Raw genomic sequence first — 20,466 nt, forward strand, 5'->3', positions numbered from 1 at the left:
GAGATATTCCACTGGGTCCTTTGACAACCACATGGTCTTCCGCTCTCTTCAGTTTTGTTTCCCTTGAGGTTCATCCACTCTAATGCTTTAGCCAGGAAAAGTGCCCTCTGTACCTTCTCGTTATGGGAAGATCCTTGTACTTACTATTCCTGTTGCTTCTGATACCTATTACTGATACAGAGCTAGGAAAAAACCTGCACTTAAACACCAACAGGGGTTTGTTTTTTCTAATCTGGTCATTTAATATTATTTCAAGGGGGACTTGGATTACATGGTGAAAGAAGTGCATGTTCTCTGCTGTGGAATGAAGGTGAAGCTAAACAAGTATCACTAAAGAATGTGGTAAACATCATATTAAAATTACTAACAAACAGCAGTGATAAAATATCTGGCAGATCGAGGACAGTGTGGCTAAGAATGAGAAATCTCAAAAAACAGTGTAAGAAAAGGCGTACAGGAGAAAGAATGCAAGTTACAGCTGTGTAATCAAATTATTTGGATAGATAATGAGACCGAGACCTGAACAATATTCTGCTAGAATATCAAAGCAGACAGTGTAGACAAGCAGCAGCAAAAAGGAAATTTGCATCGACAAGACAAATTCTGATAATGTGTTATCAGGTGATATGAGACTTTGGTCTATTAATTAGCCTTGAAAAACACCCAATTCTTTCTGGCAGTCAGGAAAATGAATTAAACCACAGGATAAATCTCCTGACTCACGGGTTACTGTGGTCTGTGGTCTGCAACTGGAGTCAGTAAGGTATTACAGCCTTCCACGGACTGGACATGCAAATCTGCATGGCAGAACTTCAAAGGGCCCTTCCGTCCCGGAGCAACCCAGCTCCAGGCTCCGCACAGCGATCTCGTCTCGTTCTCCTGCTTTTATTGTCTAATACCTTCTGCTCTCTCCCCTGTCATTTTGTGATGTGTGGCAGAAGAAACGTGCTCCTGTGACTCCCTCTGTCTCTCTTTTGAACCTGACCTTGAATAGACACGGAGGTTGCTAGGAACTGTACGGGAGGACCTCTGGTTACCAGCGTAACAAATTAATGAGGACTCTGAACTTCACCCTCTTGTCAGCCAAAGCAAAAGGGGTCCTTTATGTCTGCATCGTGTTATTGCAGGATAATCTACATGGAAATGATACCTGGAGGTGAATTGTGGAAGTCACAGAAATGTGGAACATTTTAGAAAGTTTAGGAACAAACTATTAGCAGGGTAAAATGAAAATATTAGTAGCAAAGCTTTACATAGTATCAGCTAAAATTTTCCTAGCAAAGTAGTCCTTAAAAACAAAGGACCAGCCCATACATCTATCTGGAAAGGCACCTTCTGTCATCTCAATCTGCTGTGAACCACATAGATTCCTCTGAATTTTCCCTTTGCAGTCAATTCCAAAGGTTTCTTAAAGATCTGATGCAGCAGTTCCTTAGGATTTTCCATAGCACCTAGGTATTTGTGCAGGGGCTCAAGCTGGGAAGAGAAAGCAACATCTGCCTGCCGATGGTGGTGTTCATGTGGCTTCAACATGAATATTCCCATTGTGTGGCTTACTCTTACAGTGTAGGTTTTCTAGGATTCATCCTGCCTTTCTAGGCTTGTTTCTATTCATGGACATCAAAGGAAGGAGGGCTTCCCAGAAAGCGGGAAGCCAAAACTCCGGGAGCTGGTGGTTTTATTTATTTGTAGACTCCAGAAAGACACACGATCACGGCCAGTGATGATTATAGTGCAAGATATGGTATTGGAAAAACAATTTCAACGAACAATCAGATTCATCTCTGTCTCCAACAGATTTCCAGTGCTCCTGGCCAGCAATGCCTGGCTGAGAGCTGCGGACAGAGCGGGCAGGCTGACAGATGGGCTCTGCGGAGCAGCGCTGCTCCTGGCAGCAAGCTGAGGAGTTTCTAAGACAGGTGGTTCAAGCATGGATGGATCAAAGAGTTCCCTGACATTGAGTTTTGCCGTAAACAGATGGCCACCGGATATCCCGTCCCTTGGTCAGCAGTGAGGGGACCTGCAGCAGCTCATGGGTTCTTCTTAGAATTAAAGATGAGTCACTTTAAGGTTGCTGGATTTTCTTTCCTATTGCTCCACTTCCTCTGTTTTCTGAAGATAAATAAGAAATGAGAGCCTGGAAATTCTCTTGAGAGGTCCTGCAGCTTGTTTGTTTTGTGAAAATACTTCTTGCTATCTAATTTTGTTACACTTGTTAACAGCAGGAGCAGCTTTCCCATAAAACTTGCCCCAAGTAAACTAACCACAGCTTTGAGAACTGAGCTGCAGAGCGACGAAGATCATCTCAGAAACTGGAGGATGAAGTACTTTCTTCTGCCAACTCATTTAGCATTTCTCTATAGCTTTGCACTAAGTAAACCTGTTCAGGTGTGTCCCTGCTCCGAGATGTTTAGAATTTACATTGCTGCTGCTGAGTTGCTCTGATTATCTTAAAATTAGTTACAAACTTTTACCGTTGTGATTCTACATGACAGATGTTTTCTGCTGTGGAGATAAGCATGTATTAAAAGATATACTTTTTTTTTTTTTTCTTCTTGCAGATAGCTACAAGAAACGATGACTTAGGTGAGTTTGATTGTAATTATTATATGAATAACTGTAGATTTTGGTGGGGTTGCTTCTCTACACCTCACTCTCATTATTTGGTATATTTTTCTCTTTGAAAAGATTTTCCAGCATCAGTGGAAAACAATTCACAGAATTCAGATGTGTTTTAAAATCACATTCAGTGTGATTATTTATGCTGTTGTGATAAAGAAATTAAGAAGACTTACTGAGCAATTGCTACATGGACTGTTCTTTTCCACATGTACCCTCAGCAAATCACTCTGATTTCTTTCCTATGTGATATAGGATGCCTCACTGTCGGCTGTACTCAAGACTATTGTACATTTCTGGCATAATAACCAATAGGTCTTGTCTGTGAGAAATGTATTCCAAGTATTTTGGAGTCAGAACTGAGGAGCATGTCGCAATGTCTTATGTCAAATTAACAGTTAACTTGGAAATTAATAGCTTGCATGCATTCAATGTACATGATAAAAATAGTCCTTTCATTTGTATGATTCATCCCATTTTTACAGAGGTCACTTAGGATTTTTCTTTAGTTCCACAAGCTCTAACGAAGAGAACAATGACTTATAATACTTAGCCTTCCACTCTGAAGGCTCCCAAAGCTTCTTAAGCTAAAATATATTTAGTCATGACTTTGATTACAGCTGCACTATGACATCTATATTAATATTAATCTTTTCTATCCAGGAAGCAAGGCAGACCTAGCCAGTCTTAGCGTATTGTGAATGCTATATTCACTCAGTCTTAATTTACTAATCCTTTTTCACATTATTGGGAAATGAACTTCAGTGAAAGAAATTTCCAAAGGTACAAAAGCTTGTGTAGCATATACCTCTTGTCTCCCTTTTGCACATTTATTTGCCTTCTCAGTGCCGTGTACGTTCTTTATTTTCATCATCTGCCAGGTGGTGAAATAGCTGTGTATGAAGGAGACATCCTCTTGAGAAGAGGACGACGCAGTGCAATTAACTGTGAGAGTTGTTTATGGCCCAAGTCACAAGACGGACTAGTCAAGGTTCCAATTAACATCTCTTCTGATTTCTGTGAGTCTATGCAAATGGATGCTGTAAAGTTAGCGTTGATCTTCCAGTCCCTATACTCTCTGTTATTTTATGTTTCTGTGGCACACACCGAAAGCAATCTTTGTCCAAATGAGGATTTATTGACACGTCTCTTTTGCTAATCTGTTAGCCCTATGGTAGTTTGGCTAAGACTCCAAACATTTCGGTTACAGACACTAAAATATGTGGTTACTTGGGCAGTAGTTATTATATAAATACCAGCTAATTAAATTTTAATTACAAATATTAGCTCATTTCTGCTAATGCACTTTGATATTTAGCAAGTACAGAAGAAGAAAGATAATTTGTTCACATTATGAATGTCAAAATTACCACTAGGAGCACTTTTTTGAACACTATAATTTTATTTCAAATCTCTCATAGAAATATTCCCACACTAGAAATCCAGTAGAGGCAAAAATGGACAAAAAATCCTTGGAGATATTTTCCCCTTATTATTTCCCTCTAGTCAGTCAATAGCTTTGTCCCGTGCAAAAGGCTGCAGGACCGATGCCTTAATCTAGAAAATTTTATTCCAGAAGACTTCATATGGGCTCCGCAGGTCTTCCATCTCTCCCTCGCTGAGGCTTCTCTGGTTCTTCTCCATACAGACCCTTCTTAAAAGATCTTACCTTGAGAGAAAATGGCATGGAAGTGACCTACAGCCTGTGCCTGATTCCTGCTCCTGGGGAAAGGGAATCTGTGTTATCGTTTCAGTTGAGGAAAGCCCAGTCTTCGTGTTATCTAGGCTGCTCCTCTGCCCATGTGCTTCCAGAACTGCAGGATACACTCTTGTGGTTAGGTGAAGGTTATTCCACCCACCTCCCTCTCTCCAAACTTTAAAGATGAAGAAATTGAGATGCAAATCAGTCGTAGATGACTCATAACCGAGGAAGCCAGTGTTCAGAAGGAGATAAACACTCCAATCTTTATTTGGTACCTGAATAGAAACACTGGGATCTTCAGAGCCTCTGAATGCTGGCTGTCTCAAGTGATTTCAAGGGGGGTGTGGCAGACGTTTGTTATCTCTGATAAACAAAATAGGGTTTTGGTGCTTAGCTACGGACAGATGGCTCATTTGGGATACTTTAATCCAGTTATTTCTATCTGAAACGGTTTCATTTTTTCCATTCTATCTAACGGAAGAAACAATGCCAGTTTTGCTTTCCATCAGCTGTCTCCTGTAGAATATGCATAAAAGCCAGCTACGATTCTTACATCTCCCCTTAAAAGTCCAATCAACTCGAAGATATCTGAAGGTTTTGTGCCCCTTTTCTATTATACTTGTATGATAAAAAGCTAATGAGTGCTGTGAAGTTTTAAAAGGAATGCACTTCATCAATGCACCTTGTTTTAGATTAACCAAGGAAGATTTCTCCTGGGCCCTTTCTCTTTCTAGCAGCGACAGAGAGGGCTTGGATTGCTGACGCGCTGCAAGAGATATCCACGCTGACCTGTGTGCAGTTTGTAAACCGCACTACAGAAACAGACTACGTGTATGTTGAACGTGGGCAGAGGTAAGCTCCCTGTCTCCTGGGAGTAGAAGTACTCAAAAGGTCTTTCAGCTTCTTTTCTGTTTTGATCTGGGTTTAAGTAATTGCCCTTTTTTATCCTAGGAGTTAAGATTCATAAAGCAGGTGAAATTTTCCACTTTTCTTTAGATATACTGGTAGTTGCATCAGTTAATAGGCTGCAGTAACAGGCTGCAGGAATAAATGTGTGTGTGGACTTAAAGATAATGGGGTATAATTCAAAATGAGATATTTTCCTTAGTTGCTGTAAAAATTTAAAGAAGTATAATTGTTTCAGGTTCTTTCCTTAACTACTTAAACTGCTTCATCTTAGTTTGATATAGAATCATAGAATGGCCTGGGTTGGAAGGGACCTTAGAGATCATCTAGTTCCAACCCCCCTGCCATGGGCAGGGACACCCTCCACTAGACCACGTTGCCCAAAGCCCCATCCAACCTGGCCTTGAACATTTCCAGGGAGGGGGCACCCACAACCTCTCTGGGCAACCTGTTCCCGTGCCTCACCACCCTCACAGTAAAGAATTTCTTCCTAACATCTCCCCTCCTTCAGCTTAACGCCATCACCCCTTGTCCTATCACTCCATGCCCTTGTAACCAGTCCCTCTCCAGATTTCCTATAGGCCCCCTTCAGGTACTGGAAGGCTGCTAGAAGGGCTCTCTGGAGCCTTCTCTTCTCCAGGCTGAACAACCCCAACTCTCTCAGCCTGTCTTCAGAGGAGAGGTGCTCCAGCCCGCTGATCATCGTCATGGCCCTCCTCTGGACTCGCTCCAACAGCTCGATGTCTCTCCTGTACTGGGGCCCCCAGAGCTGGACGCAGTACTCCAGGTGGGGTCTCACGAGAGCAGAGGGGCAGAATCACCTCCCTCGACCTGCTGGTCACGCTTCTTTTGATGTGCAGCCCAGGATACAGTTGGCTTTCTGGGCTGCAAGCACACACTGCTGGGTCATGTTGAGCTTCTTGTCCACCAACACCCCCAAGTCCTTCTCCTCAGGGCTGCTCTCCACCCAGCCTGTAGTTGTGCTTGGGATTGCCCTGACCCACGTGCAGGACCTTGCACTTGGCCTTGTTGAACTTCATGCGGTTCACACGGGCCCACCTCTCAAGCCTGTCAAAGTCCCTCTGGATGGCATCCCTTCCCTCCAGCGTGTTGACCACACCACACAGCTTGGTGTCATCAGCAAACTTGTTGAGTGTGCACTCAATCCCGCTGTCCATGTCTCTGACAAAGATGTTAAACACCATTTTACATTTATCATTTATATTTAAAATTTACCATACTCATCACAAAGGTTTTATTTCTCCCCCTGGGTAGTTTGGCAGTTTTGGAAGCTTAGATATCTCATGGAAGTGACTATTTGCATGTCTCCTTCTGTGGCTGCACATCTGGAGGCCCTTGGTGGCATAATCAGTACATCTATTTCTTTGTATTTGCTGAATGTGATCATTTTGTTTATTGATTGCCTATTCTTTAGCTGCTGGTCTTACTTTGGAAAAATTGGAGGACGTCAAGCAGTAGGCCTGGTGAAAAATGGTTGCATGGATAAAGGAGCAATTCAGCATGAAATGAACCATGCGCTGGGTTTCATACATGAACAGGCACGGAGTGATCGGGACAGGTTTGTCAAGATTATGTGGGAACACATTGTTGCAGGTATGTCACTAAATCTTAAGAGAAAACATATACTTTCATATAAAGGAGAATGTTTCTTCTGTGAACAGCAATGCAAATAAGAATCATGATTCATGCTGGCTGAATTGCAGCAGCAGCGCAATCAGTGTGATGGAATTTCTCGTTCAGTGTTTGTACTAGGGGAATTTCTGTGGCTATACCTATGTTAGTGTGGTCCTCCAAGGCAGATGCAGCCTAAAAATAGCTCTATGTCCTTATTTTGATTGCCATCTTGAGTCCAGACTCACCTTATGTCCAAAACACCAAGATCATCAGGAACGCAAAATGTTGTAGCAAAGGCTTAGTCAGGAGGCAAGACTGTGGGACTTTTTAGCTGAGGTGAGGATAAACACAATATTCAGAGGTCATGGTGGGAAATCACACAGCAGCTCTATGTTGGGGAAAGCCATGGAAGTAGGGAAGGCAGCAGGCAGGCGTCTTGGCACTGGCAGTGAGTAAAATACACTAAAATATAGATGAACAAGGGACTCAATGCGGAGAGAATGGAAACACATGCAACCATGAACATGTGCAAAATTCTGGGACCTGGCATAGTGTGAGGAAGGACCACAATTATTTCCTCCTTGAAGACAGAAAAATATACACTACCATGAAAAGAAGGAGCAATGGAGAGCAATCAGGACTAGTAAATCTGTAGGGAGAAAACAAGGAATGTTATCTAAAGAAAGGAATGCAGGATGAATAGTTTGGGCAGGTGCCCTTGATCTGTGTACAGGGAACATGGGAGCATATACAGAGCTCCAGGCTCTGGGGAGGGTAGAGAGAATGGTAGGAGGTCCCAGGGAAACTAAGTGGTACATAGAAGGAAAGTAGGGGAAGAAAGGATGCGAGGAATCATTTGTCTGAAAGCTATGACAGAGCTGGACAACCCACAACAATTGTAAAAAGATAATAGTGTACTTAGGTCATTATAGAAAATAATAGTAAATGAGGCAGGACAATTGAATACTATATTCTAATAAGTCTTTTCAACAAATAAGATGTTCAACTCTTCAATGTCATGCACAGCTGAAAATATATCTATCTTTTTCTCCAGATGGAACTTGATTGTTTTTATTGCAAATTCCTAACACACTGTTCTCCAAACTTTTTTCAGTTATTCCCATGATATTCTAAGTAAATTCCATTTGTGCTCTTCTTTATTGAGGTTCCAGCTCTAGTGTTAAGGTGTAATTTTGCTATGAATTGTTTGCTGTTGTATAACAAGGGTGTGCCGTATTTGAAAAGCTAGCAAAAGATGTGCTAGGAAAGAGGAGTTGAAAACATTAAGTTATACCAAAGATACTAGTCACACGTAAAATCTTACACTAGTTTTTCAGGCAGGAGTCCGCAGATTCAGATGTCATCATTCCTAAAGGCTACAGATGTAACCGAGCTCTGATTCAGGCACAGTATTATGAAAGGATAAAAGAGGGGGAAGAGGTGAAGAGGACAAGACTACGCAAAAGGAGATGGGGTATATCTTCAGTGTTTGAACAGTACTCACCAGGAGCGGAGGCCGAGAAGATTGGCATGACAAGGGAGTTAGAATACAGAGCGTGCGCACCGCAAGCACTGTAGGGGAAAAATTGCAAAAATATGCAGGGAAAAGGAAATGAAGAAACACAGCTATGTTCATGAGGACTGTTAGTGTACATCTCCTGTAAAAACACGCTGCTGTTAACAGTGCTGATGGCAGAGCTCCCCCTGACCTCAGTGGTGCAGAACTAGACCTCAAGACCTTTTGCAGCTCTCCCACAAAGCTGTTTTTCTCTTGCCAGGACTGCAGTACTGTGGATGTTTGCTGGGTTTTGTTTTTACCCAGCAATTCACCTTGGAAGCCATCCTACTTCTTTGTTTTGACAAAATGCAGTCTGATCAGTTGCTGTCCACTTAGCTATTTGAAACTCGGCTTGTTTTTCCCAAACTTTGGGGGAAAAAAACTGTATTCAGAGTCTTCAGCCAAAGCCTCCTTTTCAGCTCTCCTGAGTCATTACACTTCTGTATTCTGTACACTTCTGATTCTGGCAGAGGTAGTTTGGGTTTGGTTTTTTTTTTTTTTTTTGAGTGGAAAAGATGGGTTAAGTCCCCACATGTGTGCAGGTCTAGACAGCCAAATCTCTCTGGCATGTCATGAGGCAGATACGAGTTTTCTGGGAGCGCCTCTGTCCAGCCAGACTGCTGTTACTTTTTTAGCAAACCAATTCAGAAAGCACTTATGTGCCAAACAGTAGCCATATGCTTAAATGTTTCACTGCATTTGAACTGTGCTCTCTGTTCATCGCCTCAAAAGAAGCTGTGCACTTGCTGATAATTCTTTCTGAAGTCAGTATAGCAGATAAGAGGAACTGAGATAAAAACCTAACAGAGTCAGGAAAGCCAATGCTGTTGAGAACCAGTTTGAGTCTTAACTGAGTTTTTGAGCTATGAAAAGCTCCAAAGTCATGTTTCTCCCCAGACTTTCTATAATTCAGGATTTTGAAGCTTCTCCTTGCATTTCCTAGCCCTCACTGGGACCAGTGCTGAAGGTCATTACTGGAAGAGACTGGCTCTGATTGCAAACCTGCCAGCCAAGTTGTGCAGACTCCAGAGATTTTTCTGACAAGCATCCAACGCTGAACTCTTGTCCAGATGGTTTGTGGTTTACAAACCACTAGTTACAATAATGAAGGTACAGATGTTGAACTGGAAAGGAGCGCTCAGTGGTTAGGGCATTAGCCTCAAGGCCAGGCTGACTGCACTCAGCTCCCTGCTCTGACATTGCTTGCTTGCCTGTCTTGCCATGGACGAGAGACCCAGGGTGCAATTTGTATTCGTGCTCTCCAGTCAACAGAGAGAAATAGGTGCCTTCAGGTGAAACTCCCTCTAACTGTGTCTCTTTCTCTCACTCTCCTCCGACCATCCTGGTAGTTTTGATGAATAGCTTCAGTGCCCAACTTAGAGAAATAAAGCTAGGTGACATGAATTCCAGTCTGTGTCTCTGGGCCCCAGTCCTGTATCAGTGTAATGCTTTCTTACCTGATATGGACTTTTTAAGGCTAAACAGATGAAAAGTGCTGAGATGCTCGGCAGCTATGATGAGAGGGGCTAAATCAGCAGCTATATTCAGACAGAATGTTTCTAGCTGATCTTACAGCGTGCCCTTGCTTCATGCGAGTCATATCACTTCACTGTAGTCACTGCCGATGGGTTTGACCAGAGGCAAAACCAGAACATGGTTGCTAACACGTCCTTTGGTGCAAGTAACTTGCTTTTGTGGTCTTACAACCTTTTGGAGGAAGGAGTCAGGAAGGCAGCTTGGTGGTCACCCACACATACCTCTGAATTTTTGATCTAGGTGGTCAGCTAGATTTCCCTGTCAAGGTATGGATGCAGGACACAGGTTGGATGCTTATAATGTTCAACATAATGCACTGAAATATATTTGGAGACACCCTAACAAAGATGGACAGAGGAATACCTTTACTTGAAGAGTGGAATGGATTCATTGATGATCTCAAAACTTTGACTTATTTGTTTCAGTTTATATTCTGAAACCTACTAGACTGAGTGAAAATGGGTTCCCATGGGCTTCAAAAGTCTCCGGTGCTTTTGATAGATCCAAGATCTCATGCAAACAAGTATTTTTATCCTAAGTTACTCTTAGGATTATGACAGCAGGCAGTGTACTATTAGAGCAGCAATAATTGTCCTGACTGAAATGCTGCTTTCCTACCTTACAGGGGAACAAGGGAACTTTGGAAAAGTGAATTCCAAAAATCTGGGCCTTCCCTATGACTACTCTTCAGTGATGCACTATGGCGCGTAAGTTGTTTTCTGAGATGTCTTTTCAAAGGAGCAAACAGCTTTCAGGTCTTCTGCTCAGATCTAGGAAGAAGGAATTGCTCTGTGCAGGGAATGACTTTTGCTGTTCACTTAAAATTGAGCGAATGGACATAATTAAGGGTGAGCATACTTCCTTTGTCAGCAGGATTCCTGGAAAACAGAGTTGATATGGATAGAAGAAAAAAATAGGACGTTTTCTTTCACTGTACTCCTTTCTCTTGCTGGAGGCCTTTGACATGGGTATGTCAAAAGTCTAACCCTACTGAGTCACTGATCTAAAACAGTTCTGAAGTCTAAATGATTTCATTAACATAGTAAGAGCTGATAATAGACAATAATATTTAGGTACAGAGAGAAGAAAGATGGAAATTTTTAACATCATTAAGATGTGTGCTACCTCGTATTCATCTGGGAATACCATCTAAGGTTGGATTTTAGACCATAATGTACAAGTTTGTGTCATTTACCTTCTCCTTTATTTCCACTAGCAAGTAACAACTTCTGAACAAAACCATGAAATAAAACTTGTCTAGCAGGAAATTGCAGATAGCAAATAAACAATTAGTGACTGAGACAGAACTACTCCTGCTCCTCCACCTCTGGAACCACGAAGGTGGGATTCAGTTCATTTTGCCTGGACATTGGCAGAAGCTCTCCTCACTCAGGACTGCTTTTTCTCGTTTCTTGCTTTCAGGTGCTGCACACAAAATGGCTGCCATGCTGGTCCTCTTCAGGGAAGACTAACTGGTCTCTGAAAAGCTTCTTGCCCTTTTCCATTGAAATTCTATGCATGGGGTACATGAATATGATTATGCAATTAGAGAACATCACTGTTTAAGAGCATTGATCTAGAAATGTGATTTCCATATTTCTACAGGTATGATTTCTCCAGCGCTCCAGGGAAACCAACTATTGTACCAGTTCCTGACCCCTCTATACCCATTGGGCAGAGAGAAGGGCTGAGTAACTTGGATGTAGCTAAAATCAACAAGCTCTACAAGTGCAGTAAGTGCTGTAGATGGAAGGCATGTGAATCCTTATACAGCTGATGTCTGTAGGCACTGTCAGACATCCCCCCAAAGGAACTCAGCCCACGGTCCTTTCCCTTTCTCTCACCCTACAAGAGGGCTGGTACGTGTGTGGAAACAGACTTGCCCCTGTGCCAAGCTGCTGCCTTCTTGGAAAGGACAATTTACTTACAATAATTTACTGTCATTCTGCGTTATCCTCACCTAGTCCCTGCTCTTTGACATAAGCAAAACCCATCAGTGAAATCATGGTTGCTACCTCTGTCAACTTCTCATTTCAGGAAGGCTCTGAAGGTTGCAAAGCATGTAAGCTATCCTCAGCCATGATTATAGCTAGAGTCATGGGCATCAGTAGTGCCAGCAGGTTTGTGATTTCTTTCGATTAGAAAATGACTGTGGGGCTGTAAGTATGGGTGCCATTTAGGCTGATCAGAACATCTCTTTGAGGGGAATTCCTAAGGCTTTTTGCATAGTTATCTACTTCCTTGCCCCATCCATTTCTTAACTCATCACTGTGGTATCTTAAGGTCTGGAAATACCTAGCATTCCTCCATAGTAGGAACTCTTCAGTTGAGACACACAAAACACAGGTAAAACACCAGATGTGCTCCTGCCATGCACGGGTGTTTGCCTCGACTCCCAGTACAAAGGCTAGTTGATTTATATGGTATTGGACTTTTCTGAGAAGTTATTCAATTAGTTTCCACCAAAACAGCAAGAATCAGTAACATGGCCTAAATATTAGTGTACCAAATTTTGCTCTGAATTGTGTTAGAACTTAGTTAAATAAACATCAGTAATTAATGGGAACCAGCATTCCTTCAGTTGGATAGTTAAGTACAGAAGTCATTGCTGAGAGTGGTTCCTCCCAAATTCTTAACTGCAGATAAGTTTACAATTTAAATGTCTGTCATGGTCTCAAAGATAGTGATAACAAATATTTAATGATATTTATTCTTGATAGTGGGGCTGGGAATTAATCACACTTCAATACTATTATTATGTAATTTCATAATTAGATCCATACGTTTTGGAAGAAAATGGCTAATTTTTTAAAAAAGGAGAAAAGCTTTGGGGCTAAAAAAAGGACAAAAGGTCCAGTTGTCTCAGGGAAAGTAGGGAGCAAGAGAAAAATGTCATAAATTCGTATGTTCGGATGTCATATATTCATATTTTGTAACTTGGGGAGTTACACATAGTGCAGTAAATGAAGACTACATGTGTAAAGATGAAAGACAGATGAGATCAGACTTTGTATACCAGTCACTAGGTCTGTAGCTTGACTTTGGTGCTCTTTGTTATTGTTTTCCCCCAGAGACTACCCCTCTTTGCTTTGACAGAATCTAGTTTTCAAGCTTGATTTTTGCATACACTTATGAATAAACACATATTTGCTGATGGGAACTGATGTACTGATGTCATTGAAACTACTCCTGTGATTGAGGTTAAGGAAGTTTATGAAAGATGCAGGCCTTTTTTAGTAAACTAAAATTTGTGAGTGAAGCCCTGCTGCCTTTAAAAAAATCATTAGTAGCTGAAGCAGGTAAGTACCTTAACTAGCTTTTATTTCACTTGCAGATTTTGAGTAACTTTTACACTAGGAACATCAACACAATTGTAAGCTTTATCATTTATTTTTCTTTTACAAGCTTAACTGATGCAAATTGTTGGAGTGACTTGCCAGGTCTCTCTGGGAGATTTTTGTATAGTTTTCATTCTCTTCAACACTGTTTGGTTCTTCCCTTCAGATTGCTGTAGCTCTGTGTTGCCTAAATCCAAAGGCTCATTCTCCTCTGTCAATTACCCATTCCCATACCCGAACAACAGCAACTGCCTGTGGTTGATCCGCGTCCGTCGAAGTAAGGTAATTTTTATTAGGAGAAAAAAAGGGTTTGAACCACAGTGTCAAAGCTATACAACATTATTTCATTATTATGACTACCCTCTGGGAGTCATTTTCATGGACCAAGACATTTATTTTGTTACGCAGTGAATGAAGACAGTCTCAACAATTTTCATAAGACTTATTAAGACTATCAATCAGATGCATTATTTAACTTGATCTTTATCCAGTTAAGATTGGATGGTTTTTCAAAAACAAGCAATAGTCAAACATCAATCACTGGACTCAGTAGCAGGGTAGCTAAGTGAAATTCTGTGCTCTTTTTATACAGAAAGTAAAGTTTCAGTGATACATGGGTAGTAAAATGAATCAAAGTCCTAGTTCACCTCAAATCAATTAAATGATGTGAATCTTTCCCTGTGTGTAACACTAAACCCAACATCTGTTTTCTTGTTTCTCAAGATTTTCCTGCAATTTGAGGCTTTTGATCTCCAACCCTCCTCAGACTGTTCTTCTGACTATATAAAAATTTACAATGGAAACAGCAAGAATTCCCCTGTCTTGCTGGACAAATACTGTGGGAAAGGGCCACTGCCCTCCTTAGTGGCATCTGGATCCACAATGCTGGTAGAGTTTGCAAGTGATGAGAGCAATACAGCCACAGGATTCCGAGCCTCCTACAACAGGGGTATGAACGCTCCTTTACAGAGCTTGGAGAACAGCATTAATAGTATTTGTACGGAAGAACTGTAAAATTTGAACATGTACTCCAGAGTAGGTTTTTTCTGGGTTATTCGTTACACTTCCATAGCAATTGCTAATGCAGCAGGCTAGGCAATGATGGGGCTGAAGGTTAGCAGGAAACAGAAAATGGGATGTTGCATGGGTCTCATGTTAGTAATCCTGAGAACCTACTCACATTCTTCTGAGAGCCTCTGCGGGGCTTCTTCACGTCTTTAGAACAATTTCTTTAAATAAAAACAATGCAATGACTGTAACTAATAGGAGCAGTGCAGCCAAAGAGCACAAAGACTGCAGATCTCAGTAAGATGTAAATCCAGCATCTGGGCAATACGTTATTCAAGGTTTTGTGGCATTTTATGCAATGGGAGAGATACTAACCTTGGGTAACTTACACTTTCTGAATTAAAGGCTTGTGTTCTGTTACATGAAATACAGTGCTTACTGTGGTCACTTGAGGGGTCTCTGTTTTACAAGCATACAAATACATAATGCATAAAATTCTGTTGTGCTGCAACATGCTTTCAGTTAGAAGCCCCAAGTAACTTGTTATTGCCTTATTTCAACTCAAAATGCAAACTTTTTTAAAGAATAAATTGAAGAAGTCTTAAAATGTGTCCTTTTTACACTTTTTGCATTAGTCTTGCTGGAGTCACTTCTAGATAGCATTAGATCTAGCTTGATAGTGCAGTTTTGAATGCTTGAGATAATTCTTTTCTGAAAGTGCAGTAAGTTAGTACCATTAGAATGCTATGCTAATATGGTAACACTCAATTGTAAAGACAGATATAGCTTTAGATGCAGCTGTTTCCTGTCCTCCAAAGGTTATTTAGCAGCCATGGTTTTAGTCCCTTCAGTACAGCTGCTGATACAAATACTAAGCAAAGAAATACAATATTTCAGCAGTAGATTTTCATGGTAGCACATTTTTTCCTTGGCTTCAAGAACAAATACAATAGAGTATAAGCAAGCTCACTTCTACTGCCAAAATATTCTTGTTAATATGCCTTTCTCTGTTTTTCTCCTTTACTCCTCAGTGAATTGTGGAGATACTTTCACAGACTCAAATGGAGTCATCACCTCTCCAAACTACCCCAACAAATACCCGAAAAACCAAGCATGCTTCTGGGTCATCAGTTCTCCAGTGGGATACAAGGTGAGGCACAGATAAATACATTTGTGGGTTTCATCAGTGTTCTCTAATGGAATCTTTTTTTTGCCTTGGAGAATAACACTAAATGTCACTTTTTGAGCAAGCATTCTCAGAGTAAAAATCTGAACACAAAAATCCAGTTTAAGAACTTACGCTGGATCTTGGTATCTGAGGTGTTCAGCAAGGGAAAACCTTTACAAATGCATGCGAACTCTTATGAATTTAGCTTGTACCAGTAGGTTTTGTTCAGAATAATCCCTAGGTAAGAGTTCCCACTAGAAAACTGAAATATTGCACAAGTGCTGGTTTTATATTTCTCTAGAGAAAACAATTTAAAGTGTACAAGATCTATCTTGTCCCTTGCTTCTCCTTCCAATCCAAATGCTGATGAACTAAGCAAATAATTTGCTACTCATTTGCATTACAATATGGAATCAGGATATGGGGCAAACACCAAATAAAAAACGGTGCCTGCACATAAGGAATTTAAACTATTTGTGCTTGCTACAAAGGGTAAGAGAAAAGGATATAATCTGGAAGCAAAGTGCTTTGGTTGTATTTTCTCCAGATATCTCTCAAAATGTTATCCTTTGAGCTGGAAGATAGTGACAGATGCATCTATGACTACTTGCTCATACATGATGGAAGCCGACCTACATCACCTGCAGCTGGCCCATACTGTGGGACAGAGAAGGTTGCAGACTTTACTTCCACTGGGAACTTTGTGCTGGTTGAATTTCACAGTGATATAGTTTGGGAGTTGCCTGGATTTGTGATGAGTTATACATTTGGTAGGTAGTACTATACAGTATACAGGGAGTTGGAAAACACAGAAGGAAATTAAGAGACAACTAGCCACACGTAAAAGTCAAGATGCCACCAACTGCAGCAAAAATTACAGCTCCCCGATACCTTTAGCAAGCCTGAAGCTTGATCTCTTAGTCTTATGTCTACTGTGGTGTAATTTGCATGGTGAATTATGGACAAAAATATTCCTGCCCGTGAGATGCTTCTGTCTGAGACTGTAAGCTTTTTGTTATGGTATTCCCACTGCTGGTGTTGCATGGCAAAATACAATAACAGAACTGAAACTATGTAAGCAGATTTTCAAGAACTTCTAGTGTTAGAAACTGTGCTGATAAAAAGCTCAGAATACGGCTATGTAGCAACTTTAACCTGTAGTCTGACAAATGTTATTACCCACCCCTAATGTGCATTCCAGTATGAATACAGAAAAACCTTCAGGCCCATATTTATTTATGCTTTGAAGCCAAGCTCACTTATACAGTATGTATAGGCACCTTAGCTCAGCCTTGAAATCACCACTTTACACTGAAGGTGCCAACTAGGATCTTTGTACAGCATCTCAACTCAAAGAATTGCACTACTATTCTGTGAGATTAACCCAGTCAGGGAACAGATTTAACTAAAGAAACGATTACAAGTGGCAGGAACAAGCAGTATGGGAGAGGGAACGGAGTGAAGCACCTATTGTTGCCACTTTGCTGCGTCCTGAGTCAGGTATTGAAATTGTCCATGAGGTATTGCCAAAATATTTTTTAAAAATGAGGCCTGAAAACCTAATGCAAAGTCCACTGAATGTAAATGGAGCCAGTAACTTTGGAGAACATATTAGGTGTGAAGTTCCTTGTCTGTAGAGAGAAATCTTCCACTCTGAGGAGACGTCTGAAGAGGAGAAAGAAATCACCACTGCAGACAGCTAATGCTTTGCCTTGACCTGATGTATTCAGAACTAAATGCCAATGACAAACTGAAAGATGCCAAAATGTAATAAATAATAAAAGTTCTTGCTGCAAGTGTGCCTTTGTGAAGAAGAGCACGTAGAAAATGCCAATTCGCTTTCCTGGTGCTAGGAAGGCAGCCAAGAAAATTTTGAATTATGCTGACCTTTGGTTTGTGTTTTTTTAAAGGATCTGTAATGTTTTCCTTTTTAAGCACTAATTTTCACCCTCAGAAGAATGATAATTGAGAAGCTGTGGACATCAGGGTCTAGAGCTTGCTTGCCTCATGGTGGGAAAGTGCATGCACAGCAGGCAACAAATATCTGTAGTTCTTAGAAGCTCCTGTCTTTGGCTATAAAAGGTATTCCTTCATCTAATTTGGCTCACTATTTGTATTGGCACCTTTTTGTAGGCTGTAACAATTTCAGCAGCATGACAGAAAATTAAACTCTACTTCTGTTTTTAACCTCAACTTCAGACTGTACAAAAGCTAATTCCTCTCCCTGAGTCTGAGGACTTTCATGGAGGTGCAAAAGTAATAACCCCATGACAACTGTCACTGTATACAAAGTTGAATGGGTTCCTATTTTAAATATACGATGCTGAACAGCTTTGTAACACGAGTATAACTTTAGATTCCCTTCCCATGTCCTGATGTGGGGCTCTACATGGGTCAAATGTTTTAGATGTTCACCCATATTTGATAAAGGAGCGTGAACAACATGTTAAAACAGCAATGTACTGCATATAGGAATATTAGTCTTGCAACTTGTCCCTAGAACTATGGTGTTAAGTAGGAGTCTGAGACGTGGCAATGTGACTTGATCAGGGTGCTTTATTTGTATGCAAGCCCTTCCTACAGGCAAGCTGTAAGCCCTAAGGGCACACAGCCTGGCTAAAGACTCCAATCTCATTTGTTTTGAAAACATGAATTTAACAATAATGATGTAGAAATGCATTCCTGAATGTACAGACAGGCCGAAATATAATGTGATAAGTTCTCTCTTTCATAGGAAAGGCTTTTCAGTCTGAGATCAAAAGGTGATGCTTTTCATGAATTCTGTTAGGGGGCCTTGTTAACCACTTTCCTTAAGGGAAAGAGATTTTAGCAATAAGAGAAAAGCTGAAGGTTTTGATATCTGCAGAGGATTAGGAGGTGGTTTGGAGCATGTGTGGAAACTCCAGCTAACGTGCACGTTGTTGCTAAAATCTCTGGTTTCCTGCCAGCAGTCTCCACTTTAGTTATACATTACTCATCTATAAATCTGTGGCCCACCAAACAGGAAAATGCAAGATACAAAAACATCCTGATGAATGGCATCCTTCTTATAATGATTGCTGCTCATTTGCACACACAGTTAGTTGCAAATCTTAAATGGAGAAGCTGTAGAACTCACAAACCCTGCTAAGAACTTAGGTGTACCCAACTGTGCAGTGTAAGAGGACTTGCATCTAACAGATAATAATCATCCCACAACAGGCATTGCCAGTATATAAAAATGATTTATAGACTTGCTATTGACATTCATATTCTGAGGTATATGAATTAAGAGTGAATACCCAGTAGACACAATGGACAGTATAGCCAAAAGTTTAGGATTCAAATACCACCATAGGTGGATTGTGGGAGATTCCAATGAAAGTTGAGCATTCACTTAACACACCTTTAAAATCCAACATGTAAGGATTTAACCTTAAAAACCAGATGTATCTAGCAATGATGAGCACTGCCCCGCATGACATCCTTTTCTCTATATTGGAGAGACATGGATTTGATAGGTGGACTACTTGGTGGGTAAGGAATTGGCTGGATGGTCACATTCAAAGAGTTGTGGTCAACGGCTCGATGTCTGAGTGGAGACCATGTATTCCAATCTTACCTGCTTTGGGACTGTCCAGGTTCCTATCTGGGAGGCAAGTCAGGGTGGTATGCTTTTGTCATCTGTAAGAACCAGAATGGAGAACTGCCAGTTACTGCTGGAGGAGAAAACCAGCCTGGAATAAAGCCCTACAGAAACACACAAAAACTGTACTACTCATAGGTCTTTTTCGTGTTTAATTTAAAACACATTTCCATTACATAAGTAAATAACTGTGGTTGAGATGACGCTTGCTTGCATGACTAGAACCCCAATGCCTGACAGAAAATAAGGGCAGCTTTTGGCACACTGATAGTACAGTTAGTTCCTTATCTAGGAAGAGAAAATGAGCCTACTGAAACAGCAAGATAGTACTGAACCTCAGTTTTGAATTTCACTGTGATGATGATCTACCCTTTTTATCACACTGAACTTCAAGGAGAAACATTACAGCCTGGGAGAGTTACTAGGCAGACAGCCACATTTTGAATTAATTTCAACTTCTTCAGACCAAAAGTTTTAATTCTAGATATGTTCCATTATAGTAATCAAGCCCCAAGATTATCAAGGCCAGGTCTAACACACTGAGGCACAGTTTCACAGCAGGTTAGAGAAGAACACAGCATTTGCAGCTATAACTGTGTAGGACGAGAATGTACAACCTACTGTGCAACAACTGAGTTTGGCAAGAAGACATATGAACCAAAGACCATTTAATCTCTCCTACACTTCAAACAGAAATTGAAAACCTTATGGGCTAAGTCGTCACATAGGTTTTTAATAATCGGAGTTCCCTTTATCATGGGAAACATCTGCAGGCAAGAGAAAAAAAAAATAAAGAAAAGCTGCTGCTGTTCAGCTCCCAAATGGCTTTCTGGTGCAGGAGCCCCAAGAACTGCGGGGGCCGGGCCCCCTCTGGTGGACACCAGCAGGGGAACGTGAGCGTTCCTCTTCCCCAGGCACGGGAGAGTGAGGTCTTCTCCTACTCTGGTCATGACTCAGTTCTATCCTGCAAATTCAGCCAAAACGTTTCTAAACAGGTTAGTTGAATTTCTCTAACCGCTGTTGGTGGTGCTTTCTGGATAGGAAGGTTATTTGGGTCACTGCTCGTATTTTGTATGAAAGAGCAGCACTCCAAATTACACCTGTCAATCATTGACATTCAGATTGACATTTCCTCTTTTCCCATTGACCAACTCAATAGCAAAGACAATATCAAATGAAGTCTTTTATTTGAGTAAATTCTGGTTTATATTTGTCTCAATTCCCTGCTTTACAGTACCTGGAATTTCCAGGTGGTCTCTAATACAATTGCTGGGCAGGTGCAAAGTTTAGCCTCCAAGTTTTACACCGTTGCCTTTCTAATGTTCTTTACCATTAAAAATCCTGAAAGCTTGAGAGGGGAAACCCCGATTT

General features: G+C 41.0%; 1 protein-coding gene across 1 annotated transcript; it reads left to right on the top strand.

Annotated features, from left to right (window-relative positions):
• The first annotated feature begins 2,284 nt into the window (after positions 1-2,284).
• On the top strand, positions 2,285-16,248 carry LOC129207039 (embryonic protein UVS.2-like). Its single transcript, XM_054827347.1, has 11 exons — positions 2,285-2,388; positions 2,562-2,586; positions 3,501-3,638; positions 5,056-5,173; positions 6,663-6,841; positions 10,582-10,663; positions 11,562-11,689; positions 13,461-13,576; positions 14,018-14,243; positions 15,334-15,452; positions 16,018-16,248. Exons 1-11 carry the CDS (start codon positions 2,320-2,322, stop codon positions 16,246-16,248), a joined length of 1,431 nt encoding a protein of 476 aa, XP_054683322.1. The 5' UTR covers positions 2,285-2,319.
• The last annotated feature ends 4,218 nt before the right edge of the window (positions 16,249-20,466 follow it).

Source organism: Grus americana, chromosome 5 (assembly GCF_028858705.1).
Source record: "Grus americana isolate bGruAme1 chromosome 5, bGruAme1.mat, whole genome shotgun sequence".
Lineage (NCBI taxonomy): Eukaryota > Metazoa > Chordata > Aves > Gruiformes > Gruidae > Grus > Grus americana.

What these genes read in the sequence shown, in the direction of transcription:
- LOC129207039 (XM_054827347.1), top strand. Translation starts at nt 2,320, where the DNA reads ATGAAGTACTTTCTTCTGCCAACTCATTTAGCATTTCTCTATAGCTTT. An exon ending in GTGGGAACACATTGTTGCAG is followed by an intron (nt 6,842 to 10,581) that starts GTATGTCACTAA and finishes CCTACCTTACAG; the next exon opens with GGGAACAAGGGAACTTTGGA. An exon ending in GTTCTCCAGTGGGATACAAG is followed by an intron (nt 15,453 to 16,017) that starts GTGAGGCACAGA and finishes TATTTTCTCCAG; the next exon opens with ATATCTCTCAAAATGTTATC.